A 15,979-nucleotide genomic window follows, 5' to 3' on the forward strand; every position below is an offset into this window, starting at 1 on the left:
TCGTCCACACTGACTTACAGCGTCCACAGAGGCATCGATAGAATGGCAGTGCTATTGAGACTATTGTTCGCATATCCTTTCGATGTTGATCGGGGCCGACCTTTTGGAGCCATTCCATCCCTCGACCCCGACCTAGAAGCGAAAGATCATAGCTGGGTGACACCATGGAATCGAGTAGAATATATATATATGTATATCCTAGGAAGGTCACGCAAGCGTCGAGACAACTCCTGCAGCCGAGCGACTCCACCACCACCCCTCTCCCCCAGTATCAGGCTCGATTGTGGGTCTATCTCATCTAAGAAAGGAGGACAGAAAGAGGCAAGTGACAACGAGCAGCCACCTCAAAGGAGTCGAGACAAATACAGGCTCGCGCGAAGGATCAAGAAGCAAAGACAGAGGAGGCAATGGGGAGCAAGGGGATGGAGGAGGCGGGGTTTATCTGCAGGATGCTCCAGTCGTCAAAACGGATGAATGTAGAGGAGTGGGGCGGGGTGGATGTGGATAGAGACCTTGGACACCGATGCCTCCAAGACCACCCCGAGGCTTGGCATTTGTTGCTTGATTGCGTCAGTGACCCTGCTGACCCTGCACCACGTTCCTGCGGTACTGCTCCGTCACACGCACGAGCATGTTGAGGGTGCCCAGCTGGACATCACACATGTTCTTGAGGAGACCGCACTCGCTTGCGGGAATGCCGTCGTTCTCGTGCAGCTTGAGAATGTCGTTGATGTCACCGGTGATGGAGAGCAGGTTGCTGAGGTTGCGCGAAACATAGTCGTAATGTTGCCGCGGGCTCGTGGTCTCGGTGGGGGACGAGGAGGGCAGGCCGATGGCTCGGATCAGCGGCGTGCTGGCCGGGGCAGCAGCAGTAGTGGTGGTAGCAGAGGCAGAGGCAGAAGCCGAGACACCAGGTGTGACCGAAGCAGCAGTAGAGTGGTAAGCAGATTGGGGCTGGGTTGTGGCAGCGTTCGCTTGCGACATCAGCTTCGGCGTCTCGGCAGCTCGTTCCTCCTCGGTGCCCTGCTCGGTCGAACGCAAAAGCGTCTGGTCCGGTTTAGGGGTGGTTGCAGTGGGCGGCAGGGTAGCCTTGGACTCGACTTGGAACGAGGTCGTCATCGCCGGGGTGGATTGCAAGCCTGACAGGGCAGGCTGGGAGACTGAGCCGTCTCTGCTTGCCACCGTCGCGTCGCTGAGGGTCTGGCCTGACACTACTGAAACGTTCGAAGACGAAACCTCCTCGGTAGAGCCCAAGAACGTTTTGATGAAGCGCGAGTGATGACTGAGAGACGAGGGCAGACTCGGGTGAAGCTGCGCAGAGGGTTGGGTATCCTTCTTGGCCTGAGCGCTCGAGACCGAAGCCTTGTCGCTGCCGCTCGTCTCGGTCGTCTCTCCAATGTTCAACGAGGCAAAGCTGCCAGCCTCGGCCAGGACCGACCCAGAAGCGGCATGGGGCCGCAGGTTGTAACCCAGAGAGGGCGTCATGGCTCGAGGCAGGGCGGCGGCCAAGGCCTGGCGTGACGAAGGCGTTGTGGGACGGCGCACACCCTGCGAGCTCACGGGTCGCGGCGGCAGGCTCTGCATACTGGGTTTGCCGGCCATGTATCCGGAGGTGTCGTTGAGGGGAAGCGCGGCTGATGGAGCGCCTGAGCCTGACGACGCAAAGTTCAGGTATCGCGGCTGGTGGCCGGGCTTGAGGTCCGGACCGGAGAGTAGCGGCGGTCGCGAGAGCGAGTCCTGGGAACTCAGCTCCTGGTGAAGCTGCTTCTCGAACTGCGACACAGCCGAGCCGATGGGCGGACGGGCAGCAGTAGCAGCCGCGCTATCGTACAGCGGCCGCGACGAATCCAGGCCAGCTCCGGTTGCTCGGGGATCGTGCTTGTAGGGTGCACCGGGCCGGCGGCCATAGTCGGGGGTCTCCGGATAGGACTCTGCCACCTTGGTCAGGGAACCCGAGGGCCGGTAGTCGTTGGCGGTTGCTCCCAGCGGCAGCGAGTCGCGGTTGGAGCGGTAGCGGCCGGCATCATCCGGATAGCCATAAGCAGAATACGAGGGCTTGCTGACCCTGCGCTCCGAGTACTGGCTGCTCACCGACCGCGCGTCGTCGCCGTAGGTCGACTTGGGGCTGAGGCCGACAGCGTCACGGCCGATTCCGGCAGGCATGGCCGATGAATAGCTCGAGTATTCGGATCGCACGTCGTCTCTCTCGGAGCGAGCATAGTTGTAGCCAGTTTCGCTGCCGGCATAAGACGAACCAGGGTACCGCGGCTTGTCGTAGTCGCTTCGGCGGTCAAAGGATCGCAGATCGGGCTTCTTGTACCCAAACGAGGAAGCGCCGTTGGTGGCATCGTGACCGATCGAATAGGGTGCAGCCGGACGAAGCGAGTCAGAGCCATAGGCCGCCGGGCCATAGCGCTCGCGCTGCCTCTCTTTCTCCAGCTCGAGGAGGCGAAGACGCTCACGATCCCGCTCTCGTTCTTTGTCGCGCTCGAGTTCTCGGATACGCAGGAGCTCCATGTCTCGCATTCGTTCCAGCTCCAGGTTCTTTTCGCGCTCGAGCTGCAGCTCCCGCTCGATCTGACGCTCGCGGTCGTAAATGGAGGGATGAAGAGAGGCTGGCGCTGGGCTGGATCGGTAGTAGTCGGTCGAGTCGGCAAGGGGACGTCGCTGGTCAAAGTCGAGGCGGGAGGGCACGCCGCCAGGGAGATGGTTGTAGGGGGACTGCGGACGATCGATCGGGTGGAAGTTGGCTGGTCGGTAAGCGCTGCTTCGATCCATAGCGCTGTAGGGACGCTGCGGAAGCGAGCTGGTGTGCAACGAGACGCCTCGTCCTGTTGTTGGTGGACGGATGGATGGGACGGGTGACGAGGGTGAGAAAGCCGGAAGTGTTAGGACGTGAGGCGCCGAGACGGGGATGGGAATGGCTTGCGGGTCTGGCGATCGGGCCAATCGCCAAGGGTTGCCGTCCGACAGAGATCAGTGGCTGGGCCATGTGGAAGGACAGGCAAGCGAAGAGAACAGCAGCCGCAGGAGGGCGGGGAGGCACCGGGCTCGGAGGAGTTCAGGCTTGCGATGCACGAGATTGCGATGGCTATCGGTGCCGGACGACTGTGGGTACCGATTCATCACACCGAAACCTGCAAGAGCGAGGCTGCAGAGCTCGGTTCGCCACTGGGTCGGGCCGTTTCAGCCCCCGTTTCCCGAGCAGAGTAATTCGAGCCACAGCTCGGACGGCAGCGAGCCGACATGTGTACCTACCAGCGTTGTAAGCCATTATCACAAGTAACGGACGATGGTCTTGGTGGCAGACGGGGTGGCTGGTCCATCGACAAGAGAGCGGTCAGAAGCCGGTCAGCTGAAAGTATCGACATCAGCGATGTCACAGGGGCGAGCGTCGTCGATAGCAGCCTCTGTGGGGCATGGGTGACGAGAGAAGTCTCCTGGCAGAGAAAACAGCGAGGATGCCTCGATGGCGTCCAGCGACAAGGGGCAGAAATCGCCCGATAATCGGAGCAACGGGAGACGGCTGGCCGGCCCAGAGACAGCGTGGGTTGCCGAGCAGTCCGCTGTTGAAACCCACCTTGGATTGAGACTGCGGTCGCAAGAAGCGGTGCGATGCTCATACAACGGCAGCGGCTAGATAGACCCAGGCCGTCGGCGGGACAGGACACAGGATGGCAGAGAAGACGACTTGCAGTGAGCCTTGGCGAAGCAGCGATGACGCAGTTCTTGTGGGTGGATGAGACGGGCTTGGGGAAGTGCGGGCCCAAGGAAAGCAGGAGACACGGCGAGAGGCCGATGGTGGACAACGAGGCCGAGGAAGCAGGAGAGCCGGGCTTGGCAGAAGGAGAGGAGCCGGCGGTGCCGAGGATGGCGGTAGAGCAAGACGCAGCAGAAGGCAGCAGAAGGCAGCAGAAGGCAGCAGGATCGGGGCTGCCGGTCCAGAGACAAGATGCGAGCAGGATCGAGGTGCAGCCCGGGCAAGATGCGAATCCAGATGGAGGCCACGATGGTTGGGCACGGCCGGGTTGGCCACGGGCGCCACGTCGCTCGGCGATCTGGCTTGGGCGACTCTGCCGGCCATCAACCGCCATCCATCTGGCCGATCGCCCCTTGGTCCTCCTCGGTCCTGCGTCTCAGCCCCGAGCATATCCGTCTGTCTCGCCCTGTCGCATACCCCTCCATCCCGATTGACGACAGCACAATGGTAACGGCTCCAGCGGCACCCGTCCTTGCTTTAGCTCCTCGCGACTGCCAGAGCTGACTTCCTTGGTTGTCTCGCCTCCCTGAACGGCCAGTCGGCCATCTTCCACTTTGAAAGCCTCCTGCTGGTGATTTTGCTGCTCATCTGCACATGCAGCTACATCAAAGCCCAGTTCCCGTCTATCATGGATCGCAACCGAACAGGGTAACAACGGCCTCCTTGTCCTCGATGAAGATTACTCGCACTCGCATCGCCGGCGCTGTAACCGCAGTGCATGTGTCTCTGGAGGAGCGTGTCTGTTTTGGGTTGTGAGCGGCGGGTTAACAAGTGCCGTTGTTGAGTTGGTGGGATGCTCGGTTGATGGGCCAATGCTGAAGAAGAAGATGTATTCTTTCTTTAGGATACTCGGTCTGTTCTGGAAGCTCGGACGAATCGGTAGGAGAGGGGCTGGGAGGAAGAGGGATGAAATGCTGTAGTGCATTCTGTGGATGAATGGTGCCTTTGCCCCGTGGCTGGTTGTCTAATATGCATCGATTTTGTTGCCAACTCTTGCAGGAGAACGACTGAGCCCATATGTCTGCCTGTGCTGCATCCTGATGGCTGTGCGGAACCTCATTCCTTCATAATAAAAGACAAGCCCTTTATCGATACAATGGGATCCCCCCCCCTTCGGCCATGAGCTCAACGAACCAACGAGCCCAAGAGAGGAGTCGCCGATGCTGAGTTGGGATCTGCACTTGGTATGAAAAGCAAAAGAGAGCGATGCTGTTGGTGAGGACGAGGGATGTCTCCGATATTGACGGATACTCTGGCGATACAAACCGCTGTTGCGTGAGCATAGAGACCGGAGCATAGAGACCGGAGCAGAGTGACCAGAGCAGAGCGACCAGGACGTCGCTTCAATGGTATGTGGTCGATTTCCACTGCGACAATCAACGAGCCATGCCTTGGAGCGTCTCTCAACACCGCCGTGCCTCGGTAGAAGACCCCAAGAATGCGCCGAGATGACACGCAATATATTCAGACTGCAATATATTCAAGCTTCAATATTCAAAGCGGCTGTGGGGCTCTGCTTTCATGGAGAACCAAGAGAGGCTGTGCTCGCTCCCGCTGCTCCAGGGCCTGACAAAGACTAGCCTCAAGCTACTGGGGATGCGCTTGCATAACCCAGTTTCGGAAGCTCAGGTTCTGCGGGTAGTGGACAGTGTCGTCCTCGACGATCTGGAAGCCGAATCGCTTGTAAAAGCGGACGTTGGATTCGCGCTGGGTGGTGAGGACCACACGGGTGTGCTTGTCAACGATGGTATCGAGACACAGCCTGAGCATCTTGGAACCAAGCCCCTGGCCTCGGAGATCGCTGGGAACTGCAACCTGCTCGAACACCCAGGCGTTGGAGAGTCGGTGCTTGATCTGGCTGTCCCAGGCGTCCATGCAGCGGAAGAAGTGGATGATCGAGACCCAGTTAAAGAGGAAGGGCCACATCCAGAGGCCGAGCTTGAGCATGGTCCACAGGGAGGGCTTGCACATGGCCTGGGTATCCGGCGACGAGGCGGCCATATGGCCGTAGATGCGGTCGCCGGACTCGAGGATGAGCTGGTTCGTGGGCTTGCGACGCAGCAGGACGTACGAGGCCGGGAGACTCAGTAGCAAGCGGCGATAGAAGACCCAAGGCACCAGCCTGGGTCGCAGACGAGGGTCTGGGAACATTGCAGTCGAGAAGGACTCGTTGCCAAGGGCTTCGACGATCAGCTCCGAGACCTGTCGCAGAGCCTCCTTTTGGGGCTGGACGTCTTGGGTGCGAACCAAGACATACTCGAGGCTGTCGTCGACGAAGGCCGGGTCTTTCATGAGGACGGAGATGGGTCTTTGGGCAGACGATCGGCGCGATATTGGGACGTCGATCTGCTGGGGCGGCCGATAGGAAGGGGAGACGGAAACATTTGTATGTCGCTCTTGGACCGAGTCCCAGCCAGCATATCAAAACTAATTAACTCGACGACGGCAGTGATTGTCTTGGCATGGTCTGTGGGCTGTGTTGCCAAAGGAGATGCACAAGGAGCGAGTGCTCCACCGCTTCAAGCATCTTGGCAAGCCAGCACACATAATCACACTGGCTTGATGCTGCCCATGGGACCTGTCACCACCCATGACGACAGTAGCTTTGAGACGGCGGCTTGGCGGCATCGCGATCAGATGCAGTGTCCCGAGGTGGCATTGCGGCATTTCGGCAGCACTGGCTCTGCTGGATCGCATCACTGGAGGCTTCTCCCAGGAGGAGCCAGGTGTTCGCATGATGCATTGGAAGAGCCCTGCCAGCGAGCCGGTATCTGGGCAGCGCGAGGCGGATCGGATCTGGGCGGCCATCGGGAGGACACCGGCCCGACAGGCGGGGACGAGAGGAAGGGAAGCGACCGACCCGACCCGAAACGAAACGAACCGATTCTGGCGACGGCCGCCCATGCCGGCTGGTCACGGACGAGCCCAGGAGGCCATCGAGGAATCTGACCAACAGGACAGGCCGCACAAGCCCGCATTGACGAACAGCAGGCGGGGCCAGCACGGGCGAAATGTGCGCCCGAGATGCGGGAATGGAGAGTGCAGTCCGTTTGGATGGGGGCGTGACCGTTGAACAGAGAGTGTGCTCAAAGCCCAAGCGGCCAACGACCCGCCGAGTCGCAGGCAACGGCCGGCGCAAGCAACAGACGATCGAGCAGCGACATCCGCAGAGGAGGGGACGCGCCCGGTCGATAGTGGGGTCCGGAGGGCGACTGGTGCGCAAGAGTGGATATGCGCGGGAGCCGAATTGGAAGGCCGGGCGGCGACGGATCGCAACGGCCCAAGAGCGACTGCGTTTGCGGGGATATCGCGTTTCCAGATATGTATTCAAAGCGATATTACAATTTGAAGTCGTGCTGTTTTATATCCTGTGCGCTGGGCGATTGCGCCCTTTCATATCGCCATGCACCAGCCGGACAACAGGCCCGCCGGGGTTTGGGAAGTGCCCTCTGCCCTCGGTGCGTCGCACCTCTGTCCGGCCTGGCTCCCCGGACCTGCCACCGCCTGCCACAATGGCCCGCAGCTCCCAGACAACATCCGGGGACGATGGCAGTCGTCCGTCCGACGTTCCGCTCGCCACAGGGGTCCGCGACGCTGGACGGCTCGCGTCTGGGTCCCTCTGGCTGGCGGGCGCGTGTCCGGACAGGCTGAGGGGTGCGGCCTCCGCGCCACTGTCCCGGCAGCGCTCACGCGGACGCGCCGCGTGCTGCCGCGCCGCTTCTGGGCCAACACTGACAGCGACGGCGACTGCGCGTGTGCGACCGACGCGCCCGGCACCGCGGCCGATTGGTCTTGCGAGCCAGCGGTCCGCCGCCCAGAGCGCGCCCCCACCTGCGTTGCGTCCCGCGCGCCAGCGGTCCAGTCGCGGCGACACAAACACTGGCGACGTGACGGGCTTGGTTCGAGGGCAGACAGCACAGCGCGGCATGTGCCCGGCCACACACACACACACGCACACATTGCAGTCGATTGCACACGCCGCCGGCTGTTCTCGGTGCCGGGGGGTGAGCCAAGGCAGACAACAGCGAACTGGAACAATAGCGACGGTGAGTGGGCCACCCAGGCAAGCGGGCGACTCTCTCCGGACTTGGGCACTCGAACAGCAGCGAATCCGCCAGGGGCAACAGCGCTGTTGCTGCTGCTGGAAGGGACAGCGCGCCGTGCGGCCTCAGTACCCCCCTCTGGTGCTCGGCCGGACAGGCCCGCGGGCGTGTCCTGGACTCCAGACCTCTCCCCCGATCGGGCGTTGATCTTATAACCCCCACGCATCGCCCTGTCCGTTTCTTGTGCTGTCGTCTGTCCAGAAGGTCGGTTGCCTCGTCCAGCCCGCTTCGTCCTGTCCCGTCTTTGGCCTTGGCCAGCCCGTCTCCCCTCCCATCGCATCCCATCCCTCGATCCCACACATCCCTCGATCCCGTCCCCATCGTATCTCACACCAGTCCGTCGTATCTCACACCATCCGACCCGATCCCGCCGATCGACTCTTTCTCCTTCCGCCGTCTCTCGCAACCGTCTGACTCGCTGTCTGTGCCTCTCCGCAGAGATCCCAAGCTCTCCCCCCCTCATCCACTCCCTGCCCCGCCCGGCTCTCGATTCCCTCAAGGTACAGTCGTCTCCGCTGCATCGCCGACTGTCTCCCATCTGTCTCCCATCGGTTCTGCCTGCTCTCCAACGGCTCGGGCATTCCATGCAAAGCCCTTGCCTCTTGGGAAGTGGAGTGAACGACCATGGCTTTGCCCCAGCAGCCCACTGATATTGTCGCCATTCGCATCACCAACACCCGCTCCCGCTTCGCTCCCTGCAATCCAAACCCTGCTTATCTAACTCTGCCGAATCGCTCTGGAACCTTCCGCCAGTTTCGCCCCCCCCCCAGCTACTCCTCGCGACCTGGATCTGCCAACTGCTCGCTCTCGCCACCCCCATTCATCAGGTACCAGCACATCCAACTGTCCCCTTCTTCCTTCCATACTGCAAATCTCGTCTTTGTTTGGGGTGGGCATGGGATTGCGCCGACAGGCATCTGCGGCTGTTGGCATTGTGCATTTTTCCCAGACCCGACCCCAAATATCCCCAGCCGGTGGTTCAGCCTTTGCCCATCGGCACTGCATCCGCTTCAACACGGCCATCGCTTCAATACGGCCATCGCTGACTCATAACCATCGCTATTCCTGTGTTTGTCCCGCGCCGTCTCTCTCCCTTGCGATATACGGGTTGCCGCTCAAGTCTTCCAGCCGTCGTTGATCGATATGGAGAACCCCACACCGCTTCGCCGGAATAGCGTCGTTACCCAGGGCAGCGCCGCCATGGCCATCAAACAGCGCCGCCTGAACGGCTCGCTCGAGTCGGATGCATCCATGGCCCTGGCCTTGTCCATCGATGGATCTGCCCGCGGCTCCCCTGCTCCAGCCTCGCTGTCGTCGACCGTCCGCCGCTCTCCTTCGGCTGGCTCTGCTGTCCCCATGAAGCACGACACAGCTGGGTCCTCGCCTCGCAGCTCGTCTGAGAGCCCAAAGACCCTGGAGGAGTACCGAGCCCAGATCCAGCGAGAGACCAAAAACACTTCGTCCTTTGTGTCTGTCGGCCATCTGCTCTACAACCTCTACTATCGCGACAAGCGCATGAAGAACCAGCGCGAGTTCCTAGAGTGGACCCGCAATAGCCTGGGCTTCTCAAAATCTACCACCTACGAGTACATCATTTCCTACCGAGTCTATTCCGACATTGATGCCAAGTTACCGCCAACCCATCGCCCCCCGATGTATCAGTCTCATTGCCAGCTTCTGTCCAAGGTGCCCTCAGACAAGGTCGTCGACGTCTGGCTCGATGTCTGTCGCAAGGCCCCCAAGAACAACGTCACCACAGCCTTCCTCGAAAAGTACCTCGATGACCACAATCTGCGGCCCAAGGCCAGCAAGTCTCGACCCTCCAAGCACACAAAGCCGTCCCTGTCGCCAGACTCGCCCACGCCCGAGCCCTCTCATGACGAGTTTGACGATGACTACGACGACGAATCGGACGGCTCTGGTCCCGTTCTCCGCCACCATGCCGCTCGCAAGAACAGCACCGCGTCGTCTCGTAGTCGCCGAACAGCCGAACGGACCCAGAGCTTTAGTACCTTCAGCCGAACAGCGCCAAGTGCTTCCGCTGTCAATGCGGCCTCGCCCTTCAAGCTCGCCCAGACGGCCTCTGCCACGGGCACCCAGCTCTATCCCTCGCCACCACACGATGCCAAGCTCAATACCAACCCCGATTTGATGCCGCTTCCGCCGCCACATCAGATTGGTACCGTGGACATTGCTACCCCCAACAGCGCCAACAAAGTCACCCTCCAGAACGGCTCTGTGTACACCCAGAGTATATTCTCCTCGGGACTGGATCGCATGGCTCAGCCTGGCCTGAGCGAGTATGACAAGGTCGGGCTGGAAAGGACCCACGCCCCCAAGAACGAAAATGGTCTGCCGGTCGAAGGTACGGCTTCGGTGTCTCGCTGGTCGCGGCCGTGGCCCTTCTCATCGGCTCGATGTGTAGCTGCCTCGTTTTTTGTTTTTTACGGTTCGTGCTTTGGAGACTAACTGTGACGGCACTCGCCTCTCTCCTTTGGTTTGCAATGCTGGCTCCACACTATCCCATGTGCATCACAACTTGGGCTCCCTCTGTCCCCGACGTACCTCCAGACTGCACGTGCGTTTGCAGCCACGAGACCGGCGTATCCGAGACCACATTTGAAATGGATCCCCTCTATCGTGTGAGCCACCGCGTTGTCGTAGATGACAGCGGAAGCGGAGGATTCAGTCTGGTCATCCATAGTCACAGCGACATTATTGCCTCGACCGTCAACCCCTGGGAAGGTCGCATGTACGGCAACTTTACGAGTCTGCGCTCGCGAACATCCCGCTCGTACTACCCCAGCTGCATCAAGCCGTCTCCGGATCTTGTCGAGGCGTACTGCCAGCCCGCCGTCCCCGAGAGCTCGGAGCTCAAGATCGAGGACATTCTAACCCATCTGTTCACCCGGTGGTCGCGAAGAGAGTACATCGAGGGCGTCTTTATTGTCCGAGCCGAGATCGGAGCTGCCTGGTTCACACCCATTCTGCTCCACCCACACTGCTTCATCAAAGTCCCCAATCCCACTCTGGCTGAATATGCTCGCGCGGCCCAGCACGGCCATCAACTGCGACACTCTGGCTCATGCCAGACCGCTGCTGCCGGCCAGGAGCTTGGCAAGCGCAAGCGCACCCACACTGATGCAACCGAAGATGGCCTCTATGGCGAGTCGATCGACGATGAGATTTGCGACCAATGTCACAAAGTCGCCTATCGTCCTCATGAAACCCTTGTTGCCTTCTATCTTGGCCAAAACGTTTCGAGATTCTGCCGAGTCTTTGGCGAGATCGGCTTCATTCCGGGCTACAATACCTGGTAAGCAGCCGCTGGTCGTGGTTATGGCCAAATGAGTTGCCAAATGCTCTCGCGCGCTGCATGCGCAATCCAAAGTATTACCGTGCATAGTTGCTGGCCTGAGTGCGGATCGTCGCTACAAAGGCGCCCCAAGGTTGCTCCAAACCTAACCAAGACTATCGTGTCCCCTTATCCCTGCTTCACCTTTCCCGTAGGTCCAACCCTGTCGCAAACAAGATCGATACTGACTTTGGCATCCCTCCAAGCATGCTGTCGACGAGCCTTGGGCTTGACAGCACAGTGTTGGCCTCCTCGAATGACCTGGGATACCGCGCCAACTCGGCTCTCGGTGCTTCGCTGAACGGCCATCCAGGTGCCGGGATGAGCATGTACCAACTTGCGCAGACGCCGACACAGCTGATCCGCACCCAGGTGAACGGCCAAACCTCCCAGCCCACGATGATGTTCACTGGCCACCCAACGATCCACACGCAGATGCCGGCCACGATGCGAGCGATCGGCGGCAACGGGCTGGTGAGCGAGCCCGAGACGATGCTTTTGATGGGTAAGATGCTCGATGTATCTTTGGGAGCGGCGACATTCGCAAGGAAGAAAGCCGCAGTTCGCATGTGACGTCGTGAGGGAGTGTGGTCGATAGTTTAGGATGTCTTCATGCCCACCCCCCCCGCACCGATAGCTAACCGATTTGGCCGTTTGAACAGGACACAACGCCGCCCTTGTCGCCGACTGCCATAGCTACCCCTTCGATGCTTCGGCAGGCCCAAAAATGTATCAGGGGAACGATGAGGCACTCGGCAATCTCATTCGCCAAGCGCCACTAACGGCACCTTCGACGCCAGCACAAGTCGGCCGTGTTTCCAATGGCGGGGGCTTAAAAGGGCCCGTCGGGTCGATGACGCCAATGCAGTCGCTGCAGTCTATGCAATCGATCCAGTCCATTCAATCGATGCAACCGATTGGATTCGTTGATGCCGGAGCTCCGCCGATGGGACTTGTTCGCGACCGCGACGACGCCGCCATAAACAACCAGTTCCAAAAGATGGCGATGGAAAAGTCTGAGAACTGAGTTCCCGAGGAAACTTTGATGCGGCAGCGGCAACTCTCCCACCTCATAAGCGCCCTTGGTCGTGCGGCTCTTTGAACCTCTGTAAGTGCGTTCATCTGTGCCCTGAGCGAAGCCTGCTCTCAAATCCCTGAATGGCCTTTCAGCTCGACCGAGTGAAAACGAACGAGCAACCGTTGATAGTCAATGCCGAACCCTCTTTCCACCCCAGAAGCGGTTCTCTTTGGATATGTTCTATTTTTTCTTCTTCTGTTTTTGTTATACTCAGTATCTTTGCACTTTGCAAATCCTTTGCACCTTCTCCGCAATGTCCGGAGCCGATTCCCCCCCCCAGTCCGATCATGCTATTTATTGTATCAAACTGCTGTGCCCTTTCGTCCTGCTCCTCCTGGCTGTTGGGCAAGACAAGAGCCAGCAAGTCGAGCAATGCTTCCAAACGTTTCTTCTGAGCTTTCTGTGTCCTGCATTCCAACTTTTGGTCCTTTCGTCGCAAATGCGACCGGTCTCCCATCACATTCCTGTCCTTTTGTTATTCCATTCAAATTCTGTATTTCTGAAGTATCCCCCGCCACCCAAATGTGCAAAAACCCAAAGCAAAACAAACCAAGCAACAGCGCAAAGCAAATACAAATGTCTCTCTCCGTCACGGACTATGATGCTTGTCGCCTTTTTTTTTTTCCTTTCGTGAAGCAGATGTCAGGAAGGACATCTGTCGACTTTCAAGTTTCTCATCCGCCTCGCCTTCAGACTGCCACCAAACCCAGCAGCACACAGAGAGCCCGTTCGCGAACAAACGCGCAGCCCCGGACACAGACGCAACCCCGCATTGCCATATTTTGCCAGGCGGGCAGCGGGGTGGGCAACGGGGGTGGACGGCGCTGATGAGAGGCGGCCTCTTTGCGCGGTTGTGGAGGTGGCATGTCGCTTCGGAGGCATCCGGGAATGCAGAGAGCCAGCAAGCGACATGCCATGGGGACGGGAGAGCGGTGATCCCGCTGCGGCGCCATGTGCAAAATTTGCTGTTGCCAGACCGATCAGACAGAGCAGATCCAGAACCCGGCCAGTCAGCAGAAATCAAATAGAGTTTCTGCGTGTGTGTGTGTGTGTGCATTGTGGTGGGTTAATTGTCGTGTGACCGATCTGTTCAGCAGAACGGCGAGTGGGTGGGCGGTTCTCTCGTCATGCCCCCCAGAAGGACGGATGGGTGTGCAAAAGCGAGCATGGCGAGCAAGACGCCGAGGGGTGGCCGAAGAGGGCTGGTGTCATCGAAGGGGCCGACAGAGATCTCCCGATCGGACCGGCGTGCGCGCGTCCCGGTGGGTGGCTTGCTCGTCAACGGCCACGATTGTCTGGACAATGGACCAGCGAGAGCGCAGCGAGAAGGGGGGCGAGAGCCAGAGCGAGAGAACAGGCCATACAGACAACTGTGCAGCACGACTGAGCAAATATCACTGTGTGTGTGTGCACAGAACCCCCCCAGTCATGAGACAAGAGGCTGGACGGGGAAGCAGCGAAATGCGCTTAGAAATGAACAAAGGATGACGCGCTGCGGATCGGCGCGTGTCCAGCTAGGGAACACAGCGACAGCAGTGGGGATAGCGCAGCCGAGCTGTGTCAGCACAAACAATGCGTGGAGCAGCAAGGCAGGGACACAGAGCAGCAGCGGCTCACAGGCACAGTGGCGGCGCCAGCACAGGCCGCCAAGATCTGCACAGACACAGTGGCCGTGGCACCGCGTGGCCTACCCAGCCGAGCAGCGCAGCCGACAAGGCCGGCGCGCCCCGGTCCGCCCATCCCACACAACACCATCGCCGCACCGTCAGCAGCAACCGCCGGTGGCGACGGCTCTGTGTTTGGTGCCTGGCTTTTGGGCTGTGGGCGTCGACAGCGCGCTGGCAGTTTGAATGCCGCACTCTGACTGTCTGCCTGCTGTTTACTGGCCGTTTGCTGGCCATTCGATGCTGTTGGCGGGAACTGCAGCTTCTGTGGAGGCGCTGCACAACTCCACAAGCTGGATTCCGTCACTCCCCGCCCTCGATGCCCACACCCCCGCCTTGCCGACTCCCCGGACTTGCGATTCTCTGCCCTCGTCTGCCTTTGGCTGCATCATCCTGTCTTTCTCTGCACCATCTGCACCATCTGCATCCACCTTCCCTTGGTTTGCTTCTGCCTCTCCCCGCTCTCGCCGGCAGACCTCCCGCTCTTGCGTCGGCTGGAAACTGCCTCGGCCCATCCCTCGAATCACCAACGGTACCCACTTGTTCCATCTCGGCACCACCGCTGCATCGGCTTCGAGTCGCATCCCTTCGTTCCGAACAGACCCATTCCATCTGCTGTTGCTCGGTGCTGTTCGGCCCCCGCGCTGTGTCTATCGGCTTGCTTTCCCATCCTCCACATCCTCCACATCCTCCACATCCTCTACATCCTCTACATCCTCTACATCCTCCACCCGTCGATCCCATCGTTGTCTCCACCCGCATCCATCGCTGTCACTTCCCGCTCGACTTCTGGACACGCATCGCTCGACCCCAACTCCGCCTGCCGGACTTGTCTTGATCCCCAACCACATTCGTTGTCGACGTCAACTCTCCGGTCCGATCCGCCCCGCACCTCTTTATTTCCTCAGACCCACAGCGCCTCTTCGATATCTCTGCAGCCCTGACTTTTACCCTTCTTTCGCTTGATCAAACCTGCCGACTGAGCCTCGTGGCGCTGCCACCAGAGCATCCGCCTGACCCCTCGTCGACAAACCTGGAGCTTGCTTCGATCGCATCCTGACGCTGTCCTGCACGTCTGCCCTCTCCTCCCCCAGACAGTGTTCTTTTCTGAACAACTAAACAACTGAACGAATCCAGAAAGCAGTCACTCCCGCCCCTGGATCTGTTCTCCAACCTCGATCCGACCTCATTTATTGTATGCGCTGTTCCGACTCGACCCATCGACCTCAATAACGCCCGCCAAAAAAACAAAAGAGTAGCCCAACTCCCCCCCCTTCCGCTTCGTCCTTCCGACTGGCATCCACATTCCGCCCGTCTCAAGACTTGCTCTCTCGCTCTCGTTCTCAAGCACATCCGAAGAAGAACCAGGTGAGAGCCATGCTCCTTCCTCTCGTTCTGCGAGGCCAGTGTTGTCTTCTGGCGATCGCATACTCTTGGTTGGCTCGTTGGCTCGTTGGCCGAGCTGCGGAGCGTTTGGAGGCGGGCGAGCGGATCGCCGTAATCCCTCATCGCCGGAAAGAGTCGACGAGGAAAGAAGAACGGACACCGACGGAGTCACCGCTGCAGCCAAACGGAGCCGGACCGATCGAGGCAAACAAAGAGGCAGCGCTCTGTCGGATCGATGTCGAGAGCTCGGCTCTGGCAGATACCAATGCGACCACCGAGGAGCTGAACGCATTGGGGCTTCAGTGTTGGATGGGTCTCGTCGATTGCTCAAGGTACCGCAGAGGCTTAGACAACCAAGGGCGATAGTCTCGGCAGTCGGTGCGTGGATCGATCGTCCCTCAAGTGCTACTCAGCAACGATCGATGGCGGTCGCGTTGGCGGCGAGCATGGATTTCGATCTGGACGCCGACAAGTGCGGCACATCGACAGGCCACATTCAGCAGGGCATCACCTCAAGGGCGGCTGGTGCATTTGTCTGTACAACCCCCCCCCGGCCTCGCCCCGTGGGATTCTATCTCTTCCTTGCGGATGTCGGCAAGGCAGTGACAATCCATGACGAGCAACGGGCCGCAC

The 15,979-nt window shown here is 59.7% G+C and overlaps 5 protein-coding genes across 5 annotated transcripts; 2 read left to right on the forward strand and 3 right to left on the reverse strand.

Moving 5' to 3' along the window:
• Positions 1–522: 522 nt before the first annotated feature.
• BJ171DRAFT_144189 (uncharacterized protein) lies at positions 523–3,340 on the reverse strand. The gene is made up of 2 exons (XM_053105723.1): positions 3,259–3,340; positions 523–2,831 (listed from the first exon to the last, which is right to left on the reverse strand). The coding sequence occupies exons 1-2, from the start codon at positions 3,272–3,274 to the stop codon at positions 571–573; spliced, it is 2,277 nt and encodes a 758-aa protein (XP_052965533.1). The 5' UTR covers positions 3,275–3,340; the 3' UTR covers positions 523–570.
• A 711-nt stretch (positions 3,341–4,051) lies between these two features.
• On the forward strand, positions 4,052–5,208 carry BJ171DRAFT_509693 (uncharacterized protein). Its single transcript, XM_053111418.1, has 5 exons — positions 4,052–4,207; positions 4,299–4,408; positions 4,605–4,639; positions 4,760–4,944; positions 5,046–5,208. Exons 1-4 carry the CDS (start codon positions 4,205–4,207, stop codon positions 4,828–4,830), a joined length of 219 nt encoding a protein of 72 aa, XP_052965534.1. The 5' UTR covers positions 4,052–4,204; the 3' UTR covers positions 4,831–4,944; positions 5,046–5,208.
• On the reverse strand, positions 5,167–6,197 carry BJ171DRAFT_144211 (uncharacterized protein). Its single transcript, XM_053105724.1, has one exon. It carries the CDS (start codon positions 6,050–6,052, stop codon positions 5,348–5,350), a length of 705 nt encoding a protein of 234 aa, XP_052965535.1. The 5' UTR covers positions 6,053–6,197; the 3' UTR covers positions 5,167–5,347.
• Positions 6,198–9,006: 2,809 nt separating this feature from the next.
• On the forward strand, positions 9,007–12,245 carry BJ171DRAFT_475812 (uncharacterized protein; the record flags this gene model as incomplete). The annotated part of the gene is made up of 4 exons (XM_053108800.1): positions 9,007–10,228; positions 10,435–11,179; positions 11,374–11,723; positions 11,881–12,245. 4 exons carry the CDS (start codon positions 9,007–9,009, stop codon positions 12,243–12,245), a joined length of 2,682 nt encoding a protein of 893 aa, XP_052965536.1.
• A 2,733-nt stretch (positions 12,246–14,978) lies between these two features.
• BJ171DRAFT_144262 (uncharacterized protein) lies at positions 14,979–15,833 on the reverse strand. The gene has a single exon (XM_053105726.1). It carries the CDS (start codon positions 15,636–15,638, stop codon positions 15,147–15,149), a length of 492 nt encoding a protein of 163 aa, XP_052965537.1. The 5' UTR covers positions 15,639–15,833; the 3' UTR covers positions 14,979–15,146.
• Between the last annotated feature and the right edge of the window lie 146 nt (positions 15,834–15,979).

Source organism: Polychytrium aggregatum (genome assembly GCF_025602895.1).
Source record: "Polychytrium aggregatum strain JEL109 chromosome Unknown BJ171scaffold_24, whole genome shotgun sequence".
Classification (NCBI taxonomy): domain Eukaryota; kingdom Fungi; phylum Chytridiomycota; class Chytridiomycetes; order Polychytriales; genus Polychytrium; species Polychytrium aggregatum.

Coding starts and splice junctions, on each gene's coding strand:
- BJ171DRAFT_144262 (XM_053105726.1), bottom strand. CDS start 15,638: ATGCGTTCAGCTCCTCGGTGGTCGCATTGGTATCTGCCAGAGCCGAGC.
- BJ171DRAFT_144211 (XM_053105724.1), bottom strand. CDS start 6,052: ATGAAAGACCCGGCCTTCGTCGACGACAGCCTCGAGTATGTCTTGGTT.
- BJ171DRAFT_509693 (XM_053111418.1), top strand. Junction 4,409..4,604: donor ATGGATCGCAACCGAACAGG/GTAACAACGGCC, acceptor TTCTTTCTTTAG/GATACTCGGTCTGTTCTGGA. Junction 4,640..4,759: donor CTGGAAGCTCGGACGAATCG/GTAGGAGAGGGG, acceptor CAACTCTTGCAG/GAGAACGACTGAGCCCATAT.